Source organism: Colius striatus, chromosome 24 (assembly GCF_028858725.1).
Source record: "Colius striatus isolate bColStr4 chromosome 24, bColStr4.1.hap1, whole genome shotgun sequence".
NCBI classification, from domain to species: domain Eukaryota; kingdom Metazoa; phylum Chordata; class Aves; order Coliiformes; family Coliidae; genus Colius; species Colius striatus.
The window spans coordinates 5,551,888-5,577,794 of NC_084782.1; the positions used below are offsets into that span (position 1 = coordinate 5,551,888).

General features: G+C 60.9%; 3 protein-coding genes across 4 annotated transcripts; 2 read left to right on the top strand and 1 right to left on the bottom strand.

Moving 5' to 3' along the window:
- Nucleotides 1-1,762: 1,762 nt before the first annotated feature.
- AK2 (adenylate kinase 2) lies at nt 1,763-9,598 on the bottom strand. 2 transcript variants are annotated; one of them, XM_062014366.1, is made up of 7 exons: nt 9,470-9,598; nt 8,844-8,969; nt 6,902-7,012; nt 6,719-6,813; nt 5,987-6,059; nt 5,235-5,430; nt 1,763-2,514 (listed from the first exon to the last, which is right to left on the bottom strand). In XM_062014366.1, the coding sequence occupies exons 1-7, from the start codon at nt 9,581-9,583 to the stop codon at nt 2,507-2,509; spliced, it is 723 nt and encodes a 240-aa protein (XP_061870350.1). In that variant the 5' UTR covers nt 9,584-9,598; the 3' UTR covers nt 1,763-2,506. The 2 variants fall into 2 exon arrangements, with proteins under 2 accessions (XP_061870350.1, XP_061870349.1); XM_062014365.1 differs by lacking the exon at nt 1,763-2,514 and having other exon boundaries at nt 5,035-5,430.
- Nucleotides 9,599-11,405: 1,807 nt separating this feature from the next.
- On the top strand, nt 11,406-16,590 carry AZIN2 (antizyme inhibitor 2). Its single transcript, XM_062014378.1, has 10 exons — nt 11,406-11,537; nt 12,650-12,816; nt 12,908-13,084; nt 13,836-14,008; nt 14,121-14,252; nt 14,584-14,749; nt 14,866-15,028; nt 15,101-15,213; nt 15,492-15,706; nt 16,240-16,590. The coding sequence occupies exons 2-10, from the start codon at nt 12,718-12,720 to the stop codon at nt 16,379-16,381; spliced, it is 1,380 nt and encodes a 459-aa protein (XP_061870362.1). The 5' UTR covers nt 11,406-11,537; nt 12,650-12,717; the 3' UTR covers nt 16,382-16,590.
- Nucleotides 16,591-17,146: 556 nt separating this feature from the next.
- NDUFS5 (NADH:ubiquinone oxidoreductase subunit S5) lies at nt 17,147-18,705 on the top strand. Its single transcript, XM_062014515.1, has 2 exons — nt 17,147-17,459; nt 18,436-18,705. Exons 1-2 carry the CDS (start codon nt 17,244-17,246, stop codon nt 18,538-18,540), a joined length of 321 nt encoding a protein of 106 aa, XP_061870499.1. The 5' UTR covers nt 17,147-17,243; the 3' UTR covers nt 18,541-18,705.
- The last annotated feature ends 7,202 nt before the right edge of the window (nt 18,706-25,907 follow it).

Consider the following 25,907-nt stretch of genomic DNA (forward strand, 5'->3'; position numbering starts at 1 on the left):
CCCCCATGCTCTTTGTTTCAGGGCTGTGCACACGTGTACAGTCATTGTACAAACTACAGAAGAGGGATGTGTGCTGCTTGCCCACAGCAGACAAATCTTGGCAGTGGCTTCTCACAGCAGGTGAAGGTCAGAGATTGGGTATCGATCAGGAACTGAAGCCCAGCTGCAGAGCAGCCCACGAGGCATGGGGGGCTCATTAGAACCAACCACAAATCCACAGTGAAAGGCTTTTCTGCAATCTCTCTTTTGCAGACGGTTTCATCAGGAAGGGAGAAGGGCAGACACTGTATTTTTAGGACTGCAGCACATTTTTAATGGAAAGAGATGGCCCAGGGCTTTTCATCCCTCCTCCCTCCCCTCCAAGATGCTGTTTCTTTTCAGAAGTACTGCTGCATTAGAGATCAGGTCACTTCCTCTATCAGTGAGAATTCAGTGTCCTATTTGATGCTGGTCCTTGTGCTATAAATAGGATTTTTCCCCCTTTTATAGTTGCTGGATAATTGTGTGTATGAAATATGAAGAGTTTTCAAAAGAGTGCCTGATAAGCAGCTTGCTGAAGTGAAATCATCCAACAGAAGGAATTTCAGCACCTGCAGAGCATCACATGCCGTGGCAAAACATTCAAGGTCAACGTGACAGAGACAGGTCACAGAACAGATCCAACTACAGAGGATGCAGACTTGAGCTAAACAGCCTCCTCACAGCAGCCTTTCCCACAGCACCCCAACAATTCATTCCACCCTCCACACTTAGGTGAGGATCAAACAGAAGCAGCTCAGCTCAGAGGAGCCAAGGCCTCTCCATCCCACGTACCAGAAAGCCGGGAGGAGCAAGCAGAACAGGTTTGTGAAACAGCAGCAGGCAAATAGAAGAGGATACAGTCCCAAACAACAAGGAAGGGCAAGTTTGGCATCCATCATCAAAGGAAATGAGGGAAGAACCCCACAAACGCCAGAGAGGCACAAGCTTTCCTTCAAAAGAAAGAGAGGGGGGTAATTGGAGGCACAGAGGGGTAATGAAAACACCTGAGCACAGACTGAGTGGTGGAGTGAGGAGCCCAGTTCTGCTGAAGAAACGAGTCACTTCTGCAGGAAATGGGTGTGGATGAGCCTGATCCTTTCTGGTGCCAGCTCACAGAGGCCAAGCCAAACCCCCAAACACCAGCAGGGCTGCAAGGGTGGGACTGAGGGCACTGGGAAAAGCAACCACCTTTCCTCAGCACATCAGGAACAGGCTCAGAGCACCAGGGTGCTGTGGAGGCACGAGGAAGGGAGGCCAAGGAACATTCTCCCTCCCTGTTAGAGCAGATTTTGCCCCATGTGTTGAGAGAAGGATGCAACAAAGTAGGAAAGGCAGAAATGAGCAGGAACAGAAGACAATGTGTCTTCCAGCTGCTGCAGGAGGAAAGATGGAAGTTGCACTGCCAGTGTGTGGAGCTGACCTTGAGGGAGGAAGCACAATGCGAAGAATTACATCAGTTAAAACCAGCTGCCAGGAACTGTGGGCAGAAAGGGTCAGGACACAGTGGGGCTCCCATGAGAAGAAACAGGAGAGAAAGCCAGCAAAAGCCACCACTGCTGTGGTGATTTAAAGCACTGGGACACACTCCCCAAGCAAAGGGAAAGAATTACAAGCCACGTTTTCAACTGCATAGAACACCCTTGAGACAGGATCAGGCCCAAGGATCCACCCAGTTGGCCAGGCTGTCATCTGCCTCCTCTCATCTGCCACAGTCTGAGGTCAAAGAGGACACAGCAACAGATACAAAATATAAAGGGGTTGTTTTATTATTGATTCAGAGGTTAGACAAGGCACCATTTGATCAAAAAAAAGAAATGCAAACCCCGTCCCAGGTGAGTGGCACCTGTGCAGTCCCGTAAGAAAGTGAATTCCAGCTCAGTTGGGATCACAGCAAAGCCAAGTAAGGCAGGCTCCAGCCCCAGCCCCTCTGCTCAGCAACACAGAAGCCTTGAGAAGCCTCGTGCTGGACTTCAGGAATGCAGCAGAGCAAGAAAAACCAAACTTCCAGGAAAAGCCCATGGCATTTCCCCCCTTTCCATTTCAGAAATGAGTCATTTGTTCCTTTTGGTCCTCGCTGACAAGAAGCAGCTTTAGAAAAAAATCACAGCAAACCTTGCAGTGGCCTCAGAGTTTGTACCAAGAGCCCACGAGACAAGCCCTGAAAGTCCTGGAGAAGCCTGGAGTGGCATCTACCCAACTCACAGGCCAAGGACCTGCATGTGATCACCGCCAGAGACGTTTCACTCTGCGGCTGTTTTGCCTCCCCAGTGATCTCTCAGGAGATGGCCATTTCCTCTCCACAATCATGCTGCTAGACAAGAAATCCAAACAACCCCCCCTCCCCAAATCAGCCCCCAAGCCCCTTGTCTACCACCTCCTTTTCCCCCTCCCATCAATCATAACCCCGTCCCTGCCCCCAGGGAGGGCTGCAGTGGGTGATGGAGCAGTGTGCAGCCTTTGGTGGTGTCTCATCTGCTTCACGGAGTCACTCAGCTGCAATAGATGGGAACAAAGAAAAAAGTAGATTTAGGGGAAAAAAAAGCCCAAATTACTGATGGTTTCTGGCAGAAAAGGCTGGTGAGCTGGATGCAAAGTGAGCACAGGGGGAAAGGAATGGAGAGGGGAAGAACACATTGTTCTTGCTGCGGAGCAAGAATCCAGGAGCAAAGAATCCTTGAGCAATTCCAGGACCAGGGACTCCTCCTGCCATCATGGCAGTGCAGGGGCTGCAGCTCTCTTTGTAGCTTTCACTCAGTGTCTCTACTGTCACCAAGATGCCAGGGCAGCTTTTAACACATACACAGACACACACACACAGACACACACACACACAGACACACACACACACAGACACACACACACACACACAGACACACACACACACACACAGACACACACACACACAGACACAGACACACACAGACACAGACACACACACACACACACACACACACACACACACAGACACACACACACACAGACACACACACACACAGACACACACACACACAGACACACACACACACAGACACACACACACACAGACACACACACACACAGACACACACACACACAGACACACACACACACAGACACACACACACAGACACACACACACAGACACACACACACAGACACACACACACAGACACACACACACAGACACACACACACAGACACACACACACACACAGACACACACACAGACACACACACAGACACACACACAGACACACACACAGACACACACACAGACACACACACAGACACACACACAGACACACACACAGACACACACACAGACACACACACAGACACACACACACACAGACACACACACACACAGACACACACACACACAGACACACACACACACAGACACACACACACACAGACACACACACACACACAGACACACACACACACAGACACACACACACACAGACACACACACACACAGACACACACACACACAGACACACACACACACAGACACACACACACAGACACAACTCCTTCCTCTCTGCAGAGAAACCAGAGTGCATGGACAAAGCACCAACCATAGAGGGGATCCCAGGGGACTGCAGGCTGCTGCTGACACCAGCACCCTTTACCTTCAGACCCTCTCTCCCTGCAGCCACGTGCTTTCAAGAGCAACAACTGAACTGTTCTCAGTTCCTGGTGTTATTCCCAGTTTGCTGGAAGGGAAGAGGTGGTTTCCCTGGAAAGGATGTACAAGGACAGAGAGAGATTTTCAGACAAAAGAGAAATTACCAAGGAAAAGAGCAAGGGATTCCTGAGGATTAGGCATCTGCTGCAGACACACAGCCCACAGCAGCTCAGTGCACAGAAAGGAGACAGGCCATCTCCTCCAAAGAGGGCACCCAAGAACACTAAACCAGTAAACACAGAGGGAAGGGCAAAGGACAGTTTCATCTGGGCCAACAACAGTTTCATCAGGGCCAACCTGTATTTAGAGCAGCGCTGGAATCCTGCACGGGCAAAGGTCATCACCAGCCTTGCAGGGTCACCAGAGCAGCATAATGCAACTCAGGGTCACCAGAGCAGCACAGTGGCAGCAGGCACAGCACTCAGGGTGCCCTCTGACAGCCTGACAGAGCTCTTCAGTTTGTTCAAGAAACAAGTAGGTTTCCATGATGTCACAGTGAAGGTCGTTGGCTCAAGGGCACATGAAGCCAGTGGTTAACAATGATGTGGCCCAGGCCTTGGAAAATCATTTGTTTGGCAATGAGGCTTCATTTAGACTTTGGGATCAGGAGAAGCTCAATGTCTCCATCTCCTTGGCCAAAGCCACAGCAAGAGTGAGGAGATAAAACTCAAGTCCTTTTATCCTCAGGAGATCCCAGCTTGCTACACACAGGCTGCCACAGACTGACCACAGGCTTCATGTTGTTAAAAAATGAAAGGCAACCCCCCCAGCTCACTAACATTTGCTATATTGGGGCCCACAAAAGACTAAAGGCTGAAAACACCCACCCTCTCTGCCCCACAAACCCCATCAGGATGGAAGACAGGCTGTGCCCTCAGGGAATCTGCCATCCCACGGGGAAAAACACATCATGAGCAGCTCTCAGCCAGCCCTGAGGAGCAGGAGGCTGCACTCACACAGACAGCTGAGCTGTTCCTCCCACAGCCCACACACAGAGCCCTTCACGTGCTTCCAACACACAACCTCGCACTCCCTGCAGCCAACACAGCGCCCTGCACGGAGCCCTCCCTCACTCGCTCAGCCCCCATCTCCATCCAGCCTTCTCTGTGAGCTTCTGCACGGGGGCTGCACTGGATGATCTCTAAAGGTCCCATCCAACCCCCAACATTCTGTGATTCTGTGATTCTAAGCAGCCAGGAGGCGCCGAGAGCCCAGCTCCTTCCAAAGAGCCACAGCTCTGGAATGAAAAAGCCTCTTGGCCCAAAGCAGGAGGGAAAAAAGTGCAGCCGGAGCTCGGGCTCGCTGCGACCTCTAGGGACAACAGACTGACATGCACATGTACCGACACCGTTAACAGCTCCTTTAATCGACATCAGCACAGCCCTGCCTTGCCCTGCACCTTCTCCTCCCCTCCTCTCCTACTCTGCTTCGCTCTTCACCCTCCCTGGCCCCAGAGAGACAGAAATGGAGAGACAGAGAGAGGAAAGAGAGGGAGAGCTCCACCCTGGGACAGGGCTCTAAACGAACATAACCAGGTCTTTACATGTTGCTCTGGAGAAGGCTGCCAGGATGCTGGCAAACACCACGTCGGGGCTCTGGGAGGCATCCACGGCCGTGTGGATCCCTCTCTGGCTGTAGTAGGAGACCAGGGGCGAGGTCTGGCTGTGGTAGGCCTTCAGGCGCGTTCTCAGCGCGGGCTCGTTATCGTCGGAGCGGCGGATCAGGGGCTCTCCAGTGACCTGGCAGAAGCAAGGGGACAGTCTCCAGCTGGCTGCAGCCTGGCACACTCCCCCCTGCTCCCCTCTGCTCAGAGACAGGCTGCAGGGCAGAGCTGCAGAGGTGACCCCAGGTCCGCAGGGGAGAGCGGGACGGAGCCGGGGCAGCCGAAACGAGTCGCAGACTGAAGAGAGGAGGGTTCAGCGTGGCGGTCTTTCCCCCACACACCACTCAGCTGGCTAAAAGGAGCCCGAGGAACCTTGAGAGCAGACATCTGCTAACGGTTGCTCCCCAGGAAGGAAACCAGTCACAACCCACTGCCAAGTCCAGCAGGTTCCGAGGCGGGCAGAGCCTGGGCCAGCTCTGCAGAGTGGCCAATGCCCTTCGCTCGTCCCTCCAGGCCTCGCTCCCCACAGCGCCGCCGGCTCAGGCTGCCCAGGCAGTTCCCCACGCTCCCCGGACAGCCAGGGTAGAAGGCACAAGAGGAGGAAAGAAATGAGGGGTTTTTTTTCCAGGGATGCAGCAAAGCATCAGCTAAAGGCAAAGCAAGGCAAGCTGCTGCCTTGGGAGCTCACATACATCATCCTTCATGGGCTCTTTCGGGGGTCTGAACTCCTCGTGATAAGAGCGGCCACTCGCTGGGTGAATCAGCCTAAGACAGAAAGCAATGTCAGCAAAGTAGCCCTGTGCCAGGAGAAGGTGTCCTGAACCTGCCACTCTCCAGCACAACCATCTGCAAGAGCAACCCCATTAGCCTTGCAATTCAGAAACATCTCCTCCAGCTATTTCTGTGCCAAGGGCCTCTTCAGGCACTTGGGAGAAGCAGCTGTGCTGGGAGATGGAGAAGGGATTGTCACTGGGGAGGGGGGGCTGGCTCCTGGAGGTGAGGGTGACACAGGGCACCAGGAATCAGGAGGAGATGTCTGTGTGCCTGCACAGCCACAGCTGAGCCTGGCCAGGGCCTCCAGCAGTGCCCTGACACACGATGTCCCGTGTAACAGAGCAGGAGCAGCAGCTCCAGAGGAGGAGGATGGAGACAGGAGCTGTCACACACTGGGCTGAGGCTGAGTTGGCTCACCAGGGACACTGCTTCAGATCTGCAGCCCCTGTTCAGCCAGGGAAGAGGCTCTGCTCAAGGCTGCAGATCAGGGTCAGCAGGAGCAGGTTCAAACAGAGCAGAAACCTAAGACACAGCAGTACCACAGCTAACCCTAAACACTGCAAGTGACACAGGGATACAGAATTAAGGTGCTGTCTCCTGAACCAGGAACTCCCCTGCTGCGTCCCGAGTGTTTGGGAGAGAGGAATTACCGTCCAGTGATCCTCCGGATGAGCAGGGAGTCGGGGATGCTGAACTCAATGACAGAGTCCAGCTTCTCTTTCCTCTTCTCCAGCAGCTCATCCAGCTGCAAGAGAAAACTCCCAGCTTAGAGGGGCAGAGGCACAGCCAAGGGAAGGAGATGCCAGAGCAGCCCTGAACAAGAGCTCACGTACCATTTCAGCCTGCTTCACCGTGCGTGGGAAGCCGTCCAGCAGGAAGCCGTTCTTACAGGGAGGAGTGTCGAGGTTGTTCTCAATCAGCTCCACCACCATCTCATCACTCACCTGTGGAGAGGAGACATGGCTGCAGTCAGGAGGGACACCCCAGTTTCATAGGCAGCTGCTGTACCCCACACCCGTGCTCCTTCAGAGCGCTTTTACAGCTGTTTGGTGCCCGAGGCAGCAGCCACAAGGCAGGATGCTGCTGCCAACGGGGTGAGAGCTGCATGCTCAGAGCTGCCTGTGTCAGGGGAGCACTCCCTGCCAAGGCTGGCAGTGCCAGGACATGGCTGGTGAGATGCTGCACACCAGGGACACTCCAGCCTGTGCAGGGCCCTGGGCCAGCACTGTGACCTCACTGATATCAAGGTTGTTGTATTTCAACAGAGACCATAGGCTTGAAGACAAACTCCCTGGATGTATTTATTTCCTTTTAAGCCAATTCACAATACAAGCTATCCACAGAACCTTTATTTCCTGTTACTTTGTACCTTCACCCACACATCCCCCTCAGCAGCCAGGCCTGGCCAGGAAGGGCACAGCAGGAGAGTTGCTCACTGCTTCTCATAAACCTCATGTGAAGGTAAATGCCCAACAGCTGCTGACAAGCTCTGGCCCCACTGGATACTTTTTCCCCCATATCCCAGTCTCAGCACACTGCTGAGATTAGTGCCTTCTCTACACTGCAGCGTTTGGAAAGCACCAACAGATGCTGCAGCCCCAACAGTAGCTGTTTATCTGAAAGCAGCTCTCAGCAGTGCTGTTTTCTCCAGCACACACAGCTGGGTCCCAGCAGGTTTGGGGACTGGACTGTGACAGCACACAAACAAGAACCCTGGAGCAGAAAGAGTAGGGGTGTGGGGCAGTTTGGGTACAGCAACATGTCACTTCTGTGCTTTCCTGATTACCTCTTTCAGAGAGAAGGCTCCTGCTTCATAATCGAGCACAGAAAGCCACCCTGGCTGCTGCTGTGCTCCCAGCTGAGTTATCACAGAGCTGCTGGGACATACCTGTGGAGCAGCCTAGTGCCAAGTGCCACACATACACGTGGCAGATACCACCAGCTTTGCCAGATAACGTCCCTATCTTTCACAACCAGCTGGGACGTTGCAGGCTGGGTGTTGCAATGCAAGCTTGGAGCCAAAGCTGGAGATGAGCCACGTCACTCTTCCCAGCTGGGACCTGCAGAGTCTCCGTGGGGTGACGAGAGGCCACGACAGGCAGCAGTGATGCCTGGGGTCTGTCCCACATCCCTTAGCTTTGCGGCAAGTCGCTGCAATTTGTGGTCCCCCAAGTTTCCCCAAGAGATTTCAGCCATTTTGGCAAGATTGGGTCCTCAGAAAATTGTGTCAGAGATCTTAACTCTTGTCTCTTGGGGACCCAAAGTGTCTGTCTTACACAGCACCCACTGCAACTACCACAACATCTCCCAGTCTATTTTCACCTTACAGTAAACGGCATTTGTGCAAGAGTTGGATGCAGGTGGAACAAAGTCTTCCACTCCACAGGGGTCCAGACATCACGTGAAGAGAGCCAGGAGCCAGCAAAGCATGGCTGCAAGGGCCTGCAGCTCCAAGGAGCAACCTTCACCTCCAGCACTACTCAGGATGCCCAGAACAGCCAGTCTGCACCCCGTGAGCACTGTGACAGACAGAGCCAACCCAGGCACACAGGCTGCTGGTAACAAGGAGCAATCTTGAAGAGCACTGATCTTTTTATGGGGCGTTTCTCCTGCAGGATAACAAGCAGGAGAATCCCTCCATCCACCCTATAATCTGCCCTTCCCCCAGTAAATAAGGTTTGTCACTGAGGCTTCTGCTCAGGAGGTGGATTTGACTGCTGTCACCCCGGGTGCTGCCAGCCCAGCTCCCCCCCAGCCCAGCTCCTCGTTACCCACCAGCTTCCCAGCATCCATCGTTTCCTTGAGCCGTTTGCCCAGCTCGGACCCCGAGGCCACCATGGCCCGCAGCATGTCCCCGGTTGCCAGGTGACAGACGCAGTAGGTCTCGGCCAGCTTCGGAGCCTGCGGGAGGGCGCAAACAGGACGTGAGGCTTTTGGAGCTGAGGCTCTGATGCGGTTTGGGCCCCGTCCCCACCCCAATGAGGCCTCGTCCCCGCTCGCAGCATCGGGATAGTCCGCGGCCGGTCAGCACGTGGCAGAGCCGGCACAAAGCCCTAAGGAGCGGGAGCTCCGAGAGCGGGGCCAGGGCACCGGCGCCTCGCAGCCGGCCCGAGCGATGGGGACCAGGACAAAGGGCTCCAGCGCCCGCGTTCCCAGGGGCGACGGCTCTGTGCCCCCGCCGGCGGGGGAGGAGAGGTCCGCGGCCTTCCGGAGCCGGAGCAAGCCGCCTATGTCCCGGTCTCTCGGCGGGACAAGCGAGGCCAGACGCCGCATCCCATAGACGGAGCGGAGACACGGAGATAAGCGTCCCGGTCCCAACGACCGCTGCCGGGACACCCGCGCCCCTGCTGCGGAAAAGCCCTCCCGGTGGGCTCCCTCCCTCCCGGCGCTGCCTCCCTCACCTGCGTGCCCTTGCCGGCGCCGGGTGGCCCCAGCAGCACGGCGCGGATGCCGTGCCGGAGCCCCGGGCCCGGGGCCTGCCCGCGGCCGCCCCCCGCCTGCGCGCTCGGAGCCATGGCCGACACCGACTGCGCGCGCCGCGCCTCGCGCTTCGTGGGCGGGGCCACGCGGCTCGTGGGCGGGGCCAGCCGAGGCGTGAATGGGGCGCGCGCGAGTGGGCGTGGCCAGCCGGGGAGCGGGCGGGGGTTTGTGAATGGGCGGGATTTATCAATGGGTGGGCGTGGTTTGCGCGGCTGGTGGGTGGGGTTTCGCGCGGGGTGGGCGGGGCTTTGCGCGGGCCCGGCTGAGCGCGCCGCGCTGCGTGGGCCGTGTGGCGCGGCTCTGCTCGGCACAGCCGGAGCCCAGCGGCTCGCTGCGGGGTCCCAGCGTCCGCCCAGAGCCGTGCTCTCTGCGCCGCTCTGCCCAGGGCTGGCTGCTCGCCAGCAGAACTTAACAACAACTTAGAATTGCCACATGGTGGGTTGGGCAGGGCCCTGCAGAGCTGCCCCAGCCCCTGTGACAGCAGGTTCCTCTCGCTCAGGGGGCACAGGAACGTGTCCAGCTGGGGTTGGAAACCTCCCGAGAAGGAGCCTCCACACCCTCCCTGGGCAGCCTGGGCCCCCTCACCCCCACAGCAAAGAAGTTTTTGTTTGTGTTTAAGTGGAATTTTTGGTGTTCCAGCTGATGTCCATTACCCCTTGTCCTGTCACTGACCACCACAGGAAAAAATGTCACTCCATCCTCCTGATACAAGCCTTCTCCAGGCTGAAAGGTCTCAGGTCCCACAGCCTTTCCTCTTCACACACATGTTCCAGTCCCCTCAGTATCTTGGTAGCTCTGCTGGACCTTGGCCAACTTCCTTGACCCCAGGTTACCAGGAAAGACTGTGGCAAAGCCAGGAGCACAGTGTTGAATACAGGGTAAGTCAATCCCTTGCAGCTCCTCAGTGCACTCTCCACACACAGAAGGTTTTCTCCTCAGCAACACCAGAGAAAGAACTGCAAATTAACAAAAACAACCCCAAATCCCCTGCTCAGACTGTGGTGTTTGTGGGGTGGAGCAGCAGAACCATTTCCAAGTGCGCAAATGCAGGCACAGACAGGACTGACTGACCAGCCAGGCCATCTGCACGTGTGGCAGAGCTGGCTCTGCTGCCAGGGAACCCACTGAAACCGGCAGCAGCACAAGGGCAAACCAGTCTCTGACATCTCCCTGCCACGGCCCCCAGCCCGTGTCCCAGCCAGGCAGGCACTGTGCAGTGTCCCAGCTGCAGGAAGCCTCCTTTCCCTGCAGCAGGCTTCCAGAGGTATTTTTGGCTCTTGTCCCCGTGGTCGCTGCGCACACGCTGCACGCGCAGCCAGCAGCAGCCTCGCGTCAGGGCCGGGCTGCAGGCAGGCTGGCACTGCCCAGCCTGGCACGAGCTGCCGCTGCAGCGGAGGCTTGGTGAGAACATGGGGGGCTGCTGGGGGGACCCTCAGCCCTGGGAGGGGATGAGTGAGGGGGGGGGGAGCATTCCCTGAAGGGGATGAAGGGTGATTGGGATGAAGGATGCTCGGAGGCAGCTCAGCCAATGGGATGTCTGGATTTGGTTGCCATGGCTACAGTTGAGAGGCAGAGCAGGGAGAGGGGTGCTGGGATAGAAGGGGTGCAGAGCCTCTCTCCCCAGCCTCTGCAGAGTTAGCTGGTCCAGGGGCTCGGGGCAGGACAAACAGCCACTGCTGGGCTGGTTCATTCTCTCAGGAGACCCATGGGCAAGACCTGTTTAAATGCTCTCTAAGGTAAGGGGTCGGTGGGGCCTGCGCAGGGTGCTGGGGAAGCTGCTTTTCCTGGCACAGTGAGGAGGGGGCTGATGGGGGCTGCCTATGAGTGCTGAGTTTTGGGAATGTTGGGTGGAAGACATCCTGCTGTCAGTGTCTCTCACTAATCCCTTGCACTGCTTCTCCACAGAGACCTCCCAGCACAGCTCTGCCTCAGGGCGCTGTGGGAGCTCAGCATCCCTCCCAGCAGCACACCGAGTCACCCAGGAGCCAGGTAAGGAGGGGCTGCCCCAGCCTGGGGCACATTCACCCAGGGCTGGCAGGAGTCATCCATTTAATTGCTCGTCATTTCTTTGCACAATCAGGGCAGACTGGGTGCTTTGGGGGTGAAGGGTGAGGCTGGAGGACCTGCTCTCCTTTTCTGAGTACGAAGCTCTACGAGCTTCAAAACCCATTTTTTTCTCCCCATTCCCCCTGTCTGGAGTTGGCTGGTGTTGCTTGCTCAGTGTATTACAACATCCTGCTGCTCCAGAGGCAGCGTGGTCTTTCTCCTAGTGCCCATCCGAAATGTCATGAGCAGGTCTGTGCAGGGGAGGAGATGGGGAGCAGCTCTGGGAAACGAAACCTGTCTGCTGCTCGCTTCACATCACAGACCTGTAAGAGCCCTGGAGCTAGACCTGGATTATTGGAGTGGAAATGTTTACTGCCAGCTTTTGCTAGGTCACCAGCTCCCTGGGTTATGTGCTGGGCTGGAACTAGGGGAGGAGATTGTTAAAGCTCAGCGTGTGGGCTTAAAGCTAAAGCTCTGCCAAGAGTGTGAGTCAGGCTGAGTTTGTCACCTTGTGCACACCCTGGGGCACAGGAGAGATGTGAAACTGGAACAACAGCAGGGAGGGTTCAGCGAGGGGCCACTTTTAAGGTGCCTCTCATTTCATGGGCTTTGTGAGCCTGGGAAGGAGAGTCCATGAGGCTTCAACTATTTGAACACCCCGTGCAACACACAGCAGATGCAGCTCCATGTGTGAGTGTGAAGGGACACGTTCTGGTGTACATATAGGGCACCTGCTTTGCAGTGAAGCTGGTTTTGCTGTCAGCTGTGTTGGTGCCTGAACTGCTGCTAGAGAAGATAGGGCTGCTGTGTGCCATAGCAGAGCTCTGAGCTGCAGAGAAATGTGTTTCCTTCTCCCTGGAGAAGATGCTTTAATCCATAGCATGGCTTTCAGCTGAGGCACTGGTCTGGAGGAGAGCTGCAGAGAGCTCTACCCAGGGCAGTGCTGCAGGACATGGCCCATGGGAGGGCTGGGGAGCACCTCGGGGTGCAGGCTGTGGGGCACACGCTGCTGTTGGTTATAGGCCCTGTCTCTAGCATTCCCTTCCTGTTTGCAGGGTGTCACATCCTTCGAAGCTATCCCCTACAGGAGGAGGATTTAAACTTGCATTCTCACACCTTGACAATGAATGGGTACTTGACTGAATCCAACTTCACCATGGTGGAGGAGGGTTTCACCACCAGAGACCTCCTGGAGAACCTCCTCGCAGAGCTGTGCCAGGAGGTAAGGGCTGGCAGCTCTGCTGCTCCCCAGCACCCCCTGGGCAGAGGCAGGCGTGGGGAGGTGACTGCTGCTCGCTCTGCCTGTCTCTCAGAGGGACCAACAAGCCTCCTTCTTCGTGGCTGACCTGGGGGACATTGTGCAGAAGCACCTGCGTTTCCTGAAGGCGCTGCCCCGGGTGAAGCCCTTCTTCCCAGTCAGGTGCAACGGCAGCGAGGGAGTGATTCGGCTGCTGGCTGAGCTGGGGGCGAGCTTTGCCTGTGCCAACAAGGTAGGGGGTGGGAGGACAGCTTGGGATGAGCATCATTTGGGCATTTCAGGGATGGGACAGAGAGCTCACCCTCCTGTCCCAGTTTCCACTCAGCAGATGACATGTGCAGGGGCAGGAGTCTCCCTCTGCTGTCAAAACCCTCCTGGCACAGCCCAGAAATCCCTGTCCTCTCTGTCTGGTGACTCAGGCTTGTTCCCTTTCACCAACATTCCTGCTCTGGGACTGGTGTCCTGGCTGTCAGGCTTGGCTGGTGGCAAGGCACATCCCTGGGGTGCTCCTGCCACAGCTCTCCAACTCACCATGGCTTTAAGGCTGAACCTAAAGCTCCTTCCTCCCTCCTGCTTGTCACTTGCAGTTGCCAGATTTCCAGGCAGGCACCAAAGTTAAGCCACTGAACTTGTGTGTAATAGAATTTGTTACCAGGAGGAGAAAGTGCCAAGTGTGGTGACAGCTCAGACCAGCCCTGCAGCCATCACACCCTGCAGCTCACAGGGGACACATACACCCACATCTCCCAAACCCACTGGTTTTCTCTCCTCCTGATCTCATACTGCTTGTAAAAGTCTTGCCACAACTTGCCCCTGCCAGGACAGAGTCCACTGTGATCCCTTTGAGCTCCTGTGGGTTTTCCCTGGAAGAGCCCAGGCTGCAATGCTGGGGCTTTGCCCTCTGCCCCAGGAGTGTGTGCCAGGGCTGATGGTGGCCAGGCACAGCTCTGAGGCCTGAGCTCCACATGGCCCCTTCCCTGCAGGCAGAGATCAGCAGAGTTCAGAGCATCGGGGTCCCAGCTGACAGGATCTTCTACAGCAGCCCCTGCAAGCAGGTTGCCCACATCAGGTATGCAGCCAGCCAGGGTGTGCAGCTGATGACCTTTGACAATGAGGTGGAGCTGAGCAAGGTGGCCAGGAGCCACCCTCATGCCAGGTAGGTGTCTGGCAGCAGCACTGGAGTGGGGGGCTGCAGTGGGATCTGGGGTGGTGGCTGGGAGGTGACAGAGGGCCTAGACACCCCTCAACACTGTGGATTTGTTCTGCAGGATGCTGTTGGGTATTGCTGCTGACTCCAGCCCCTCTGCACATCTGAGCATGAGGTTTGGGACCACGCTCGAGTCCTGCCGGTACCTGCTGGAGGCAGCGAAGGAGCAAGCTGTGGAGGTTGTTGGTATCAGGTACAGCACATCCTCCTTCCTCATGGGGCTGCTCAGCCTCTGCTGGAGGGGACTGTGGGGAGCTCTGCCTTGCTGGAACAACACAGGTGTCCCTGGAGCCACTGGCTGCTCTGGCTGGGAGTGAGGTGGAGACTGGACTTGGGGAGGCTGATGCTTGTTGGGACCAGTTTGGGGCAGGTTTGGCCTTCAGAGAGGGTCTGTGGGGCTGGGCATGGGATGGCATGTGGCAAGTGCAGAGTGATAATCCCAGTGAGCGACAATGCCAGTGCCACGTCCCCTCGCTGCTCTCTGGGGAGGGGGAGCCCTGCTGAAACAGCGTCTGTGCCCTCAGCTTCCACCTGGGGAGCCATGGTCTGGAGCCCCAGGCCTTTGCTCAGGCCGTGGCTGCAGCACAGATGGCCTTTGAGATGGGCACAGAGATGGGCTACCACATGCACCTCCTGGACATCGGAGGGGGATTCCCTGGCACCGAGGACAGCAGGGCCCGGTTTGAAGAGGTACGTGGCTCCTGAGACCTGCACCCAGCAGGCAGAGGGAGGCTGCAAGGTCTCTAGGTCTGGCTCCCTGCAGAGGGGCTGAGCTAACCCAGGGGGAACATCTTCTCCCCATCCAGATGGCTGCGGTGATAAACTCTGCCTTGGACTCGTATTTCCCAGAGGACTGTGGGGTGCAGGTTGTGGCAACCCCCGGGCGATACTACGTCACCTCTGCCTTCACCTTGGCTGCCAGCATCACTGCCAGGGAGGAGGTTGCCACGGAACAGCCTGGCTCTGATGGTAGGTGAGATGGTGGGATGGGCTTGCCCATGTTCCTGAGCCCCCCTGAGCCCTCTCCCTGCTCCTCTCCAGAGGAAGAGCCTGGCAGCAGGAAGAGCCTCGTGTATCACCTCAGCGATGGCATCTACAGCACCTTCCGCTGCCTCCTGTTTGACAGCCCCTGCCCCAGGCCTCAGCTGCACAAGGTGAGCATTTGCCCAGCTTGAGGAGAGCCCAGCAGGTCCTTCCCAGGGTGATGTGTTGCCTCAGCCAGCCCCACTCTCCTTTGCCTCGTGGCTGGCCCCGGGCTCCACACCAGAGAGCTGAGCCCGTGGCACAGAGGCCATGGCGATGTACCAGGAGAGCTGTAGCCAGAGTCTGTGGGCTGCTGAAGTGGGACCTTGAGGGTATCTGGAGATGAGACAGGTCACTGTGTCCCTGGGACATCCCTATGCCCTGTGGCTGCTCCGTCTGTCCCCCACAGAGACCCTGCCCAGAGCAGCCCTGGCTCAGCAGCAGCCTGCGGGGCCCCGCGGGACACTCAGACGAGCGCGTTGCCGACGGCCTGGACCTGCCCGAGCTGCAGGTCGGGGACTGGCTGGTGTTTGAGGACATGGGTGCCTACAGCATCCCCAGCTCGTCCCTGCCTGGGGGGTGTCCCCAGCCACACGTCACCTACGCCATGTCCCGCGTGGCCTGGTAAGAGCCGCTCCCGTGGGAGCAGGGCGAGGGGCTGGGCTGAATCCCCGGGGACACGCTGCCCTCCCCTGCACCTGGGCTCTGTGCCCAAATCTGAGACCCAGAACCTGCAGATTCAGGTCCCAGAAGTAAAAACTTGGTACAAGCTCGTTGTTTTTTTAAGCATGGTAAGACCTGAGCCTGTTTTTCACTGAGGAGTTCACGGGCAGCTCGTCTCTGGCAACGAGGCCGTTGCTCTGGGGGTCACAGAATCAATTTGGTTGTTAAAGCCCTTGAAGCTGCTGCAGTCCCAGCCCTCCCCTCACCCTGCCCAGTTCACCTCTAACCCCTGGCCCTCAGCACCTCAGCCCCATGGCTTTGGGACCCCTCCAGGGCTGGGCACTCCCCCAGCTCCCTGGGCAGCCTGGCACAGGGGTGACACCCCTCTCAGGGAAACAGTTCTGTGAGAGCCCCTGAGCTGCTCCTCCCCCACCCTGCAGCATTTCCCGAGGGGCTTCTCCCCGTTGCTCCCCCTTGGGTGTCTCCCCTTGCAGGAAAGCCGTGCAGCTCTTCAAGGGGAAGCCTCTGCCAACGGGAGACGAGCGGGAGAGCGTCTGCGCCCCACAGTCGTGCGGGTGGGAGATGGCCGAGCCCCTGCGTGTCACCCAGCTCTTCGCCCCCACCAGCATCATCTGAGCAGCACCAGCACCGGGGGCAGGGAGCGAGGGAGGTCCCGTGGTGGATGAGCCCCAGCAGCACCTCCCACCCCACAGCATCACCCCACGGGAGGACTTGGAAGTTTGCACCACAAATCCCGTTCCTGCTGCTGGTGCCCCATGGAAGGGGTTGGGGGGTGGCACCACCCAGCAGGTTTGGGCTCTTTGGTCTGGGAGTTGTGGTTAATAAATGAGCTGTGCACCCACACCTTGGACACTGTTCTGGCATCTGGAGAGACTCCTGGGATTTTAGGGGGGGATGGAAACAGGGGGAGGGTTCTGGGGTGGGGTGTTACTGGGGGGAAGACACAGGCCTGTGGCATTACCCTGGTCCCGGAGCCTTCGTCAGCCCTAAGGAAGCCCCTGCCCCTGGCACGTGTGTGGGGTGGGACACTGGAGACTGAGCTGCCAGTCACTGAGATCTTGACGGGCACAAGAGTGGGGCAGAGAGGAACCTCCTGAGAGTCCTGCAGCTGGGGAGGAACCAGCCCAGCACCAGCACAGGCTGGGGGTGACCTGCTGGGGAGCAGCTCCAGGAGAGAGACCTGTCAGTGCTGGGGGGCAGCAAATGGAACATGAGCCAGCAACGTGCCCTCATGGGCAAGAAGCCAATGGCAGCCTGGGGGGCATGAGGAGAGTGTGGGCAGCAGGGTGAGGGGGGTTCTGCTGCCCCTCTGCTCTGCCCTGTGTCCGCCAGGGGGCGCCAGGCCGCCGCGACCCGCCGGAAAGCGCCACCGCCACGGCCGTGGCGGTGGCGCTTTCCGGCGGATCGCGGCGGCCGTGAAGGACGCGGCGGCTTCGGGCGGGGAGAGCGGAGGCCGCGGCGGCTCCAGCTCACAACCATGCCCTTCCTGGACCTGCAGCGCCAGCTCGGCATCGACCTGGACCGCTGGCTGCTGCGGCAGAGCATGCCGCAGCCTTACAGCCGCGCCGGGGCCTGTCACGCCTTCGAGCGCGAGTGGATCGAGTGCGGCCACGGGCTGGGCCAGACCCGAGCGCGCCGCGAGTGCGACCCCGAGTACCAGGACTTCATGGAGTGCATGCACCGCACCAGGCTGGTGAGGCGCGGCGGGGCTCCAAGGGGACGTTCGGGGAAGGTCTGGGGGCTCCCGCCCAGGCTGGGGACGGGGGGCGCTGGTTGAGCGGCCGCACCGCTCGGGCACTCGGCTGTGGTCGGGCCCGGAGCGCCTGGCGCCGCTTCCCCGCTGGCAGCAGGCCGGGAGGGTGCCTTACCCTGCGGAGAGGGGTCCTGGCCCTGCAGCAGCCCCTTCCCCGCGGGGCTGCAGCCCCCCTCTGCCACGGGAGAAAGCACAACCCAGTCGTGGACTAATTAACCCAAGCTCGTTAGGGGTGAGATGTTTGGGAGCAGCCTGAAAGCCCCAAAGTCTTTGTCAAGAGGCTCAAAGCCACTTGAGGAGCCCGAGGGGAGGGGTGGTGTGGGCTCTGCAGGCACAGGGCTGTGGGGGGCTGCCAAAGACCCCCATGGGGAGCCCCCAAACCCCGCCCTGACCGCTGTGCTCTGTCCTGTGTGTGCCCATCCCCTGTGTGCCCCTATCCCCTGTGTGCCCCTGTCCCCTGTGTGCCCATCCCCTGTGTGCCCCTGTCCCCTGTGTGCCCCTGTCCCCTGTGTGCCCATCCCCTGTGTGCCCCTATCCCCTGTGTGCCCCTATCCCCTGTGTGCCCCTATCCCCTGTGTGCCCCTGTCCCCTGTGTGCCCATCCCCTGTGTGCCCCTGTCCCCTGTGTGCCCATCCCCTGTGTGCCCCTGTCCCCTGTGTGCCCCTGTCCCCTGTGTGCCCATCCCCTGTGTGCCCATCCCCTGTGTGCCCCTGTCCCCTGTGTGCCCATCCCCTGTGTGCCCCTATCCCCTGTGTGCCCCTGTCCCCTGTGTGCCCCTATCCCCTGTGTGCCCCTATCCCCTGTGTGCCCCTGTCCCCTGTGTGCCCATCCCCTGTGTGCCCCTGTCCCCTGTGTGCCCCTGTCCCCTGTGTGCCCAACCCCTGTGTGCCCCTATCCCCTGTGTGCCCCTCGCCAGGCCGTGCGGCTCAGAACCATCCTGGAGCAGCGGGAGAAGCTGATAAAGGAGGGGAAGTACACACCACCTGACTATCACCAGGGCAAGGAGAGCACCCAGCCCTGACCCGGGGGGCCGTGGCCGCTGGGCACCTGCACGTGGAGCCGCTCTGGGAGGAAAAGCTGCAGCGCGGGGCCTGGGGTGGCTGCAGTGCGGTGGGCTCTGCTCCCCCAAGGGAAATGCCACCACGCTGGGCATTGCCTGGGCTAGTAAATGTCTCCTTAGGAACAACATTTGCCTCTGTCTTGTCTTTTTTCCCAAGTAGAATGCGGCTGGAGGGGCTCTCTGTGGGGCACAGCCCCCCTGCAATGCTGCAGCAGCGCCAGGGACCTGCCCTGGGGGGGTCAGACACTGCTGGGCCCGGGTGGGTGTGCTGGCAGCTCCCCATCGCTCCCCACTGAGGTGGAACCTGGTGACTGCAGCACAGGCAGTGCCCCTGGCACAGGAGGAGAAAGTCCTTTGGTGCTGAGGTGAGGGAGTCCTGCCCGGGGGGGTGTGGAGGCTTCTACTCGGGATGTTTCCAACCCCACCTGGACACGTTCCTGTGGCCCCTGAGCCAGGGGAAGCTGCTGGAGCAGGGGCTGGAGCAGCTCTGCAGGGCCCTTCCAGCCCCCACCACTCAGGGATTCTAAACCACTTTGCTTCCACCCAGGCTCACACGACTTCAGCTCCTCTCCCGTCCCTGCAGCCTGGCTCAGGTGAATCTCCTTGCTGGGGGCTTTGTGCCAGGATCCCCCAGGGCAGCAGGACCCCTTGGGGGACCCATCCCTCCCTTCCCAAGGTGTTTCCCCCCAGTTCCCTCCAAATCCAGCCCAGTGTTGGAGCAGATGAGTACCTGGAAGCAGAGAGGGCACAGCTCTGGGCTTTAATCCCTGGGTTTAATCCCAGTGAGTGTGGGTTTAATGTTTAATCTTTGGTGCAGGTGCAGCCTGAGAGTTTCCTGATCCACACAAATCCCCCCCCAGGATGATAAACCCAGAGATGAGCGTGGTGTGAGCTCCATGGGGCCTGTCCCAGGGCCGTGGGGCAGCCCAGCCTGGCACACATGGTATTGACACAAGGGCAAGGGGAGGGTTCACTCTTCCCGGGAGAAAGAGGGGAGGGAAAAAAGAGGCTCAGCAAAAAAAAAGCCACCAGTGACTCATCTCGAGCTGTCCAGATGCAGGAGGAAATATTACAAGGGATCTAATCGCTGCTGCCTCCCGAGGGGCTCTTCAGAGCCCTCCCAGATCTGATCATCGTGGCGGGAGGCGGGACCGCGCGGGGGGAGGCGGGGACTGTCCTGCCCCTGTCGCACACTGGCGGATAAAATAACCAAAGACCTGATGGAAACGATCCGAGGAGGGGCAAACACACAGTCCCCGCGTGGGCTGAGCGAAGCGTGGCCGAGGCTCTGCTGAGCACCAGCGACTGGAGCTGGGTCTCGGCATCCTGACCCGGTGTCCCCCGGGCAAAGGGGCTGCGGAGCATCCTCAGCTCCCCAGTGTCCTTCATTCACCTCCGAGCCCTGAGCCCGAGGCGGTGCCGGCGTGAAGAGACAGAGTCTTATCTCAGCGTTTGCTTTCTCTGTCGTTGTTGTGGCGGGGGCTGAAGCTGCTCCGGGCCGGGGGGAGGTGCCGGGGGGAGGTGCCGGGGGGAGGTGCCGGGGCTCCGCAGCGCTCCCGGGCCGGCGCTCTCCCTCCCCCGGGTCCGTGTCCCTCGGCCGCCCGGGAGCGGGTGTGAGGATGAGCTCGCAGCTCCCGCAGCCCCGGCTGTGCCCGGAGCCTCCAGCAGCGCCCGCAGCTCCGGAGAGGGGAATAAACAGCTCTGGGGAGATGAATCATTTATCAGGGGAAGAGGCAGTTTCCTCTGCGGGCTGGGGCGGGGGGTTAATGGGGGACAGGGGACAAATCAGGGTGCAGAGCCCCTGTCACCCCACGGCTTTGGCTCCCGGGGGAGGAGGGGGATCGCCAAGGTGCTGCAGCACAGGGCAGGGAAGGGGGATGAAATGATTTAGGGAGGATCCCCCACACCTCCCCCTTCCTCCTGAAATAACGATTCGCTGTCCTCTTGTAGGCAAAACAACGCAGGATCTTAACCCAGAATCGGAGCACGAACCAGCCGGTGCTGGGAGGGGTTTCTGGAAAGGCATTTTGGGTGTGAAGCCCACACGAGGTGTGAAACCCCCCCGGGCCCGAGCAGGCACCGCCTCCCACCCCCGGTGTCTCCCACCCCCGGTGTCTCCCACCCCCGGTGCCTCCCACCCCCCGGTGCCTCCCACCCCCGGTGCCTCCCACCCCCCGGTGCCTCCCACCCCCGGTGCCTCCCCTCCCACGCTCCGCAGGGAGCCCAGTTGGCCGCGGCTGCTGCAGGAGGAGGCTGAGGCTCAGCGGCACCAAGCAGGGGGTGACAAAGGGACACGTCACCCCGCACCGCGCTGGGGCTGCGCAGTGACCCGTGTCCGGTGTCCTGAGGGCGATGGGGGGGTGCCCAGGGGCCCTCGCTCAGCATCCCACACGTGGCTGAGCCGCCCGACCTGTCCGGGAGCTTCGGGAGCAGCTCGAGCAGCGTCTGCTCTGGGCCCTTCCCTCCTCCCGGGGTGGCTGATGGGATGAGCCCTCCCTGCTCCACGGCTCCTGGCGTTTGGGGTCGATTCTGGTGGTGGGGAACGAACGACAGGACAAGAGGAAACAGGCTGGAGCTGCCCCAGGGGAGGCTGAGGCTGGAGCTGAGGCAGAGCTGTTTCCCTGAGAGGGGTGTCAGCCCTGTGCCAGGCTGCCCAGGGAGCTGGGGCAGTGCCCAGCCCTGGAGGGACCCCAAAGCCCTGGAGCTGAGGTGCTGAGGGCTGTGGGTCAGTGCTGGGCTGGGCAGGGTGAGGGCAGGGCTGGGGGTGCAGCAGCTCCAAGGCCTTTAACAACCCAAACCATTCCATGATCCCCTGGCCCCAGCTGACCACAGCGGCTGTGGTGATCCATCACCCCCTGCCCAAGGAGTGCGAGACCTGCACGGGGCAAGGGCAGAGAGGGTGTAGCTGGGCTGGCAGAGCTGGCAGAGGTTCAGGGAGGCATCCTGCCATCCATCCACGAGGATGCCCCTGTGTTCTGCCAGCAGTGCCCCAGTGCCAGCCCGGCCCGGCCGCAGCGTCGTCGAGGGGCCGGTAGCGCTCGTGCCCTCGTTACCAGCCGCTGCTCAGGCCTCTGCACCTGGGCTCCAAACGTCCCCGTGCCACAGCCACAGCGGCCCAGGGCCCGGCCCGGCGCTGCCTCCTGCTCTGCTGCTCTCCCCAGCGCGGCCGGGGCCAGGCGGGGCCACACGTGCCCTCCTACAGCCACGTCCCAAATGTCCGAGGGCAGAGTCACCACCCCGCGCCGCGTCCCACGCCCTGGCTGGAGCCACTCCGGGAAGCAGCGAGACCCGTTCGGGATGAGCTCTGAGAGCTGGTGCGACGGCGATGCCCGTGGGCCGGGCGGCCGGGCCGAGACGCCGGCGGTGCCGGGGCGCCGGGCCCGGCCGTGCCGCGGGAGCCGTGGCGCTGCCCCGGGGCCGTGGGCTGCCGCTCGCTGGGTGCCGCCGGCGGCGCGGGGCGGCTGGAGCTGCCGGCTGCCGGAGCGGTTTATCCTGCCGCAGTCCTGCCAAACCGCCGGGGCCGTGCTGTGGCTCAGCCACCCCTGCGGGCTGCTGCTGGTGACGCTGCCCCCGCCGCGGCTGCTGGCCGGGGGATGCCGGGGAGCCGCGCAGGTGAGCCCAGGGGCAGCTCCCAGCTCCCCGCCGCTGCCCTTCGCTGCCCGGCCCCGCTCCTGCCCCCCTCCCGCTGCCGCCGCCGCGGCTCCCGATCGATGGGTGCCCCAGTTCCCCTGGGCCTGGGGGGATGCGGAGGATGGGGAGCAGGGAGCGTGCCCGGGGAGGGCTGCGGGGAGCCGCTGCGGGGTTTGGGGGACCCCCCTGGGTCATGGGGGTAAAGGGCAGGTTAGAGGGGACACGGCGGGGGGGCAGACATCGGGGGGCCCTGGGGAGCAGGGGCAGATTGAGAAGCACACGGTGGGTCGGGGGCAGCCCGTGAGGGATGGGGGGATGCTCGGCGCGGCCGGTGCCGGGATGGGCCGGTGCAGGGGCCGGTGCCCGGAGCTGCGCGGGGCGGGAGGCGGCCGGGACTCCCCCCGCCGCTCCGAGCCGCCGCGGTGGGCAGGGCCGGGCCGGGCCGGGGGAGGTGCCGCGGCGGCGGCGGGGCCGGGAGCGCGCGGGGCTGCGGGGCCGGGAGCGCACGGCTGGGAGCGGGAGCGGCTGCGGGAGCGGGAGCGCCGCGTCCTGCCCGCGCCGAGCCGCCGGGGCCGGGATCGGAGCGCCGGCGGGGGGTGAGCGGGGCCGGGGCTGCGGGCGGGGGGATGCGCGGCGGGGAGGGCACCGGGAAGGGCGGCGGATGGAGCGGGAGCCGCAGGGGATGGCGATGGAGCGGGGAGAGGCGGCGGGTGATGGAAGGCGGGCGGCAGCCGCCGGGCTGCGCCGAGCCTGCGGGCACCGGAGGATGCCAGCGGCGGGGGGAGGGCGGGCAGGGCCGGGCGTGGGGGCTGGGGCGGACGCGTGTGCCCTCGCAGAGCCGAGCCCGCACCCCACTGCTCCCCGCACCTGCCGCCCCCCCTCACCCGCTCCCCAAAACCCGGGCCCGCCCCCCCCCAGCCCTCGCGGCTCCCGGCCCTGCCTCTCCCTGGGCACCGACCCCCCGCAGCCCCACACTCGCGGGTGCCCCAAAACCGGGGCGAGGGCCGAGCCCCTGGGTGCAGGCGCTGGGTTTGGAGCGGGGAGATGCGCTTTCGGGCCACGGTTCATTTTTTGCAGCTCTTGCATGGGGGGGGCATGACTCATGGCATCCTTTCTCCCTTTCCCTCGGTGTTTTTTTGGGTCTCTTTGTTCGTGTTTTGCCGATTGAACGATGCCGGTAAGGGAAGGCTCGGTGTGATGGAGGCGGCTCCTCTGCCGCGGCACATCGGTTGTAGGAGTCTCTCAGGCTTTTCATGTGCATTTTCCCTGGTCGAGCTAGAGGACACAATGAGAATGGTTTTAAATATGTCTCATGCAAGGTGCTTATTTGCCCAGCGTGTGTACTCAGCTCAGCTCCCTCCCCGTGTGCCACAGACAGCCCTGCCATTGTCCCTTGCCACCAGCAATAAGGATTTTTACATGTGTTCCCAGTCTGAGAGGGGAAGAGCTGCAGGTACAAAGGGCAGCAGCGATCTGATGGCTGCTTCTTGCACCCAGCACAAAGAAATCGAACCCCAAAGCTTGGACTTTGCTTTGTGAGAGTGAGTTGCCTCTGGGGATGCCAGTGTGAGCTTTGCTGGTGGAGAGGTGCCAGTGCTACTGCACCCAGGAGCCCCAGCCGCCAGGGCAGCAGTGGGGGAAACTGAGGCAGCGTTTGGGAAGCTCAGGAGGGCTGATTGCCCTGCCCAAGAGGGTGCTTGGCACGCGGTGGGATGCGGTGGGACGATCCCTTCCCCATCACCCAAAGCAGCTGAGGTGGTGGGGGGAGCTGTGCCAGGGGCCCAGTGTCACACTGTTCACTCCTCCTGCAGGCTGCTGCCTGTGGGGACGTCGTGCCCACCCTGCCACCCGCGCCCTGGGCCATGTCGTCCTCCGACGAGGAGACCCTGAGCGAGCGCTCGTGCCGGAGCGAGCGGTCCTGCCGGAGCGAGCGTTCCTACCGCAGCGAGCGCTCGGGGAGCCTCTCCCCCTGCCCCCCCGGGGACACTTTGCCCTGGAATCTCCCCCTCCACGAGCAGAGGAAGCGGAAGAGCCAGGACTCGGTGCTGGACCCGGCCGAGAGGGCCGTTGTCAGGGTGGCAGGTAAGGCAGCGCCCTGCGCGCCGCGGGACCCCCGTGATGGGCTGACGGGTGGTGTCGGGGTTGTCCCTGAGGTGGTCTCAGGGCTGTCCCCTCTGCTCCCCAGGGAGCCTGGGGATGGGGGGGATGAGCAGGGGAGGGACTGACGCGGCCTTTGGCGGCCAAGGGCTGGGATGATGGTTTGGCTCTGCGGTGGCTTTGTCCTGCCCGGGCAGGGCTTGCCCGGGGTTGTTTGTACCCTCAGCACGCTGGGGTTAAGGGATGACTGGCACCTCCCACACGCACTTGGGTGACATTAAAATGCCTAATTAAGGACTAAATGGCTCCTTGGCTGACCAATGTCCTTGGCCAGGCTCCGGGGAGGAATTTGCTCTGGGAGGTTTGTGATTCCTGATGGAGCTGGAGCTGCTCCTTGGCCGTGGTGGTGCCAGTGTCAGCCCCATTGCTGGGATCTTGGGGACTCTCTGGGGTCCCTGCACTGCTGTGTCCTGGAGGGGACACGACCCTGTGCATCCCTTGGTGCCTGGTCACACCCTGGGAAGGGATGGGGATGAGAAGGAGAAACAAAGACAGGGATGGAACCACCATGGCTGATGGCTCCTTCTCGAAGCACCAGCTGATGGGACTGGCGGGGAGGGAGGATGGAGGAACTTTGCTCAAGGTGGTGGCTCCATGTGCCAGTCAGGATGTGAGTCTTCACCTGGGACAAACAGCCATCAGGGGCTTTGATCTGCAGCTGTAGGGTCTGGCACCTTCTCCCCACACCCCAGGGGCCTTTGATCTGCTCCTGCCAGAGCAAACAGGGATTTGGGGCCGTGCCGAGGGGACCCTGCTGAGCCCTGGTTGGGCTGTTCCAGGCGGCTGCCCCAAGGGAACCCTGAGGCCCAGCTTTCATCTCTTTGGCAGAGGTGTGCACGAGGGTGGTGAGCTCCTGAGGCACCTGCTCTGCCCTACCAGCCCCCATCAGCCCCTGCCAGCCCCCATCAGCCCCTGCCAGGCCCTGCCAGGCCCTGCCAATCAGCCCCCACCAGCCCCCACCAGCCCCTGTCAGACCCATCAGCTCCCACCAGCCACCAGCTGATGGGCAAACCCATCCCAGTACTGAGCTCCATGCTCTGTGGGAGCACTGGGGAGTGGGGGGACACCTGGGCAGGTTCCACCATGGCAGGAGTGGTGGTGGGATGCTGTTGCTCTCCCTCCCTCCCTCCTTCCCCGCCTGGTGTGTGGGGCTCTGGCTGTGCTGCTCAGGCAGGTTGTGCCATCCCAGCTTGGGGGCATTTTGGGGCAGGAAGAACCAGTTGATTCAAATGATGGTTCTCAAAATCGTGCTGTCTGGGGCTGGGGGAGGGAAATGTGCAGGGTGCGGCCGGCCCTGCCCCAAGCCCAGCACCACCGAGGCCGGGGGGTGGCTGGGCTGCCGTGGGCCCACCATACCCATCACTGCTCACAGACCAGCACCGCCCCAAAAGCCCCATCCTGCTGGGTGCTGAGCACCCTCCCACGCCCCAGAGCCGGAGGTACAGCCCCTTCCCCAGCCGTGTTTCGCTCCCTCTGCCTGGGATGCCGAGCGCCTGTCGTCAGCCGGGCTGGATCCAGCCCGTGATTAAAGGCAGAGGGAT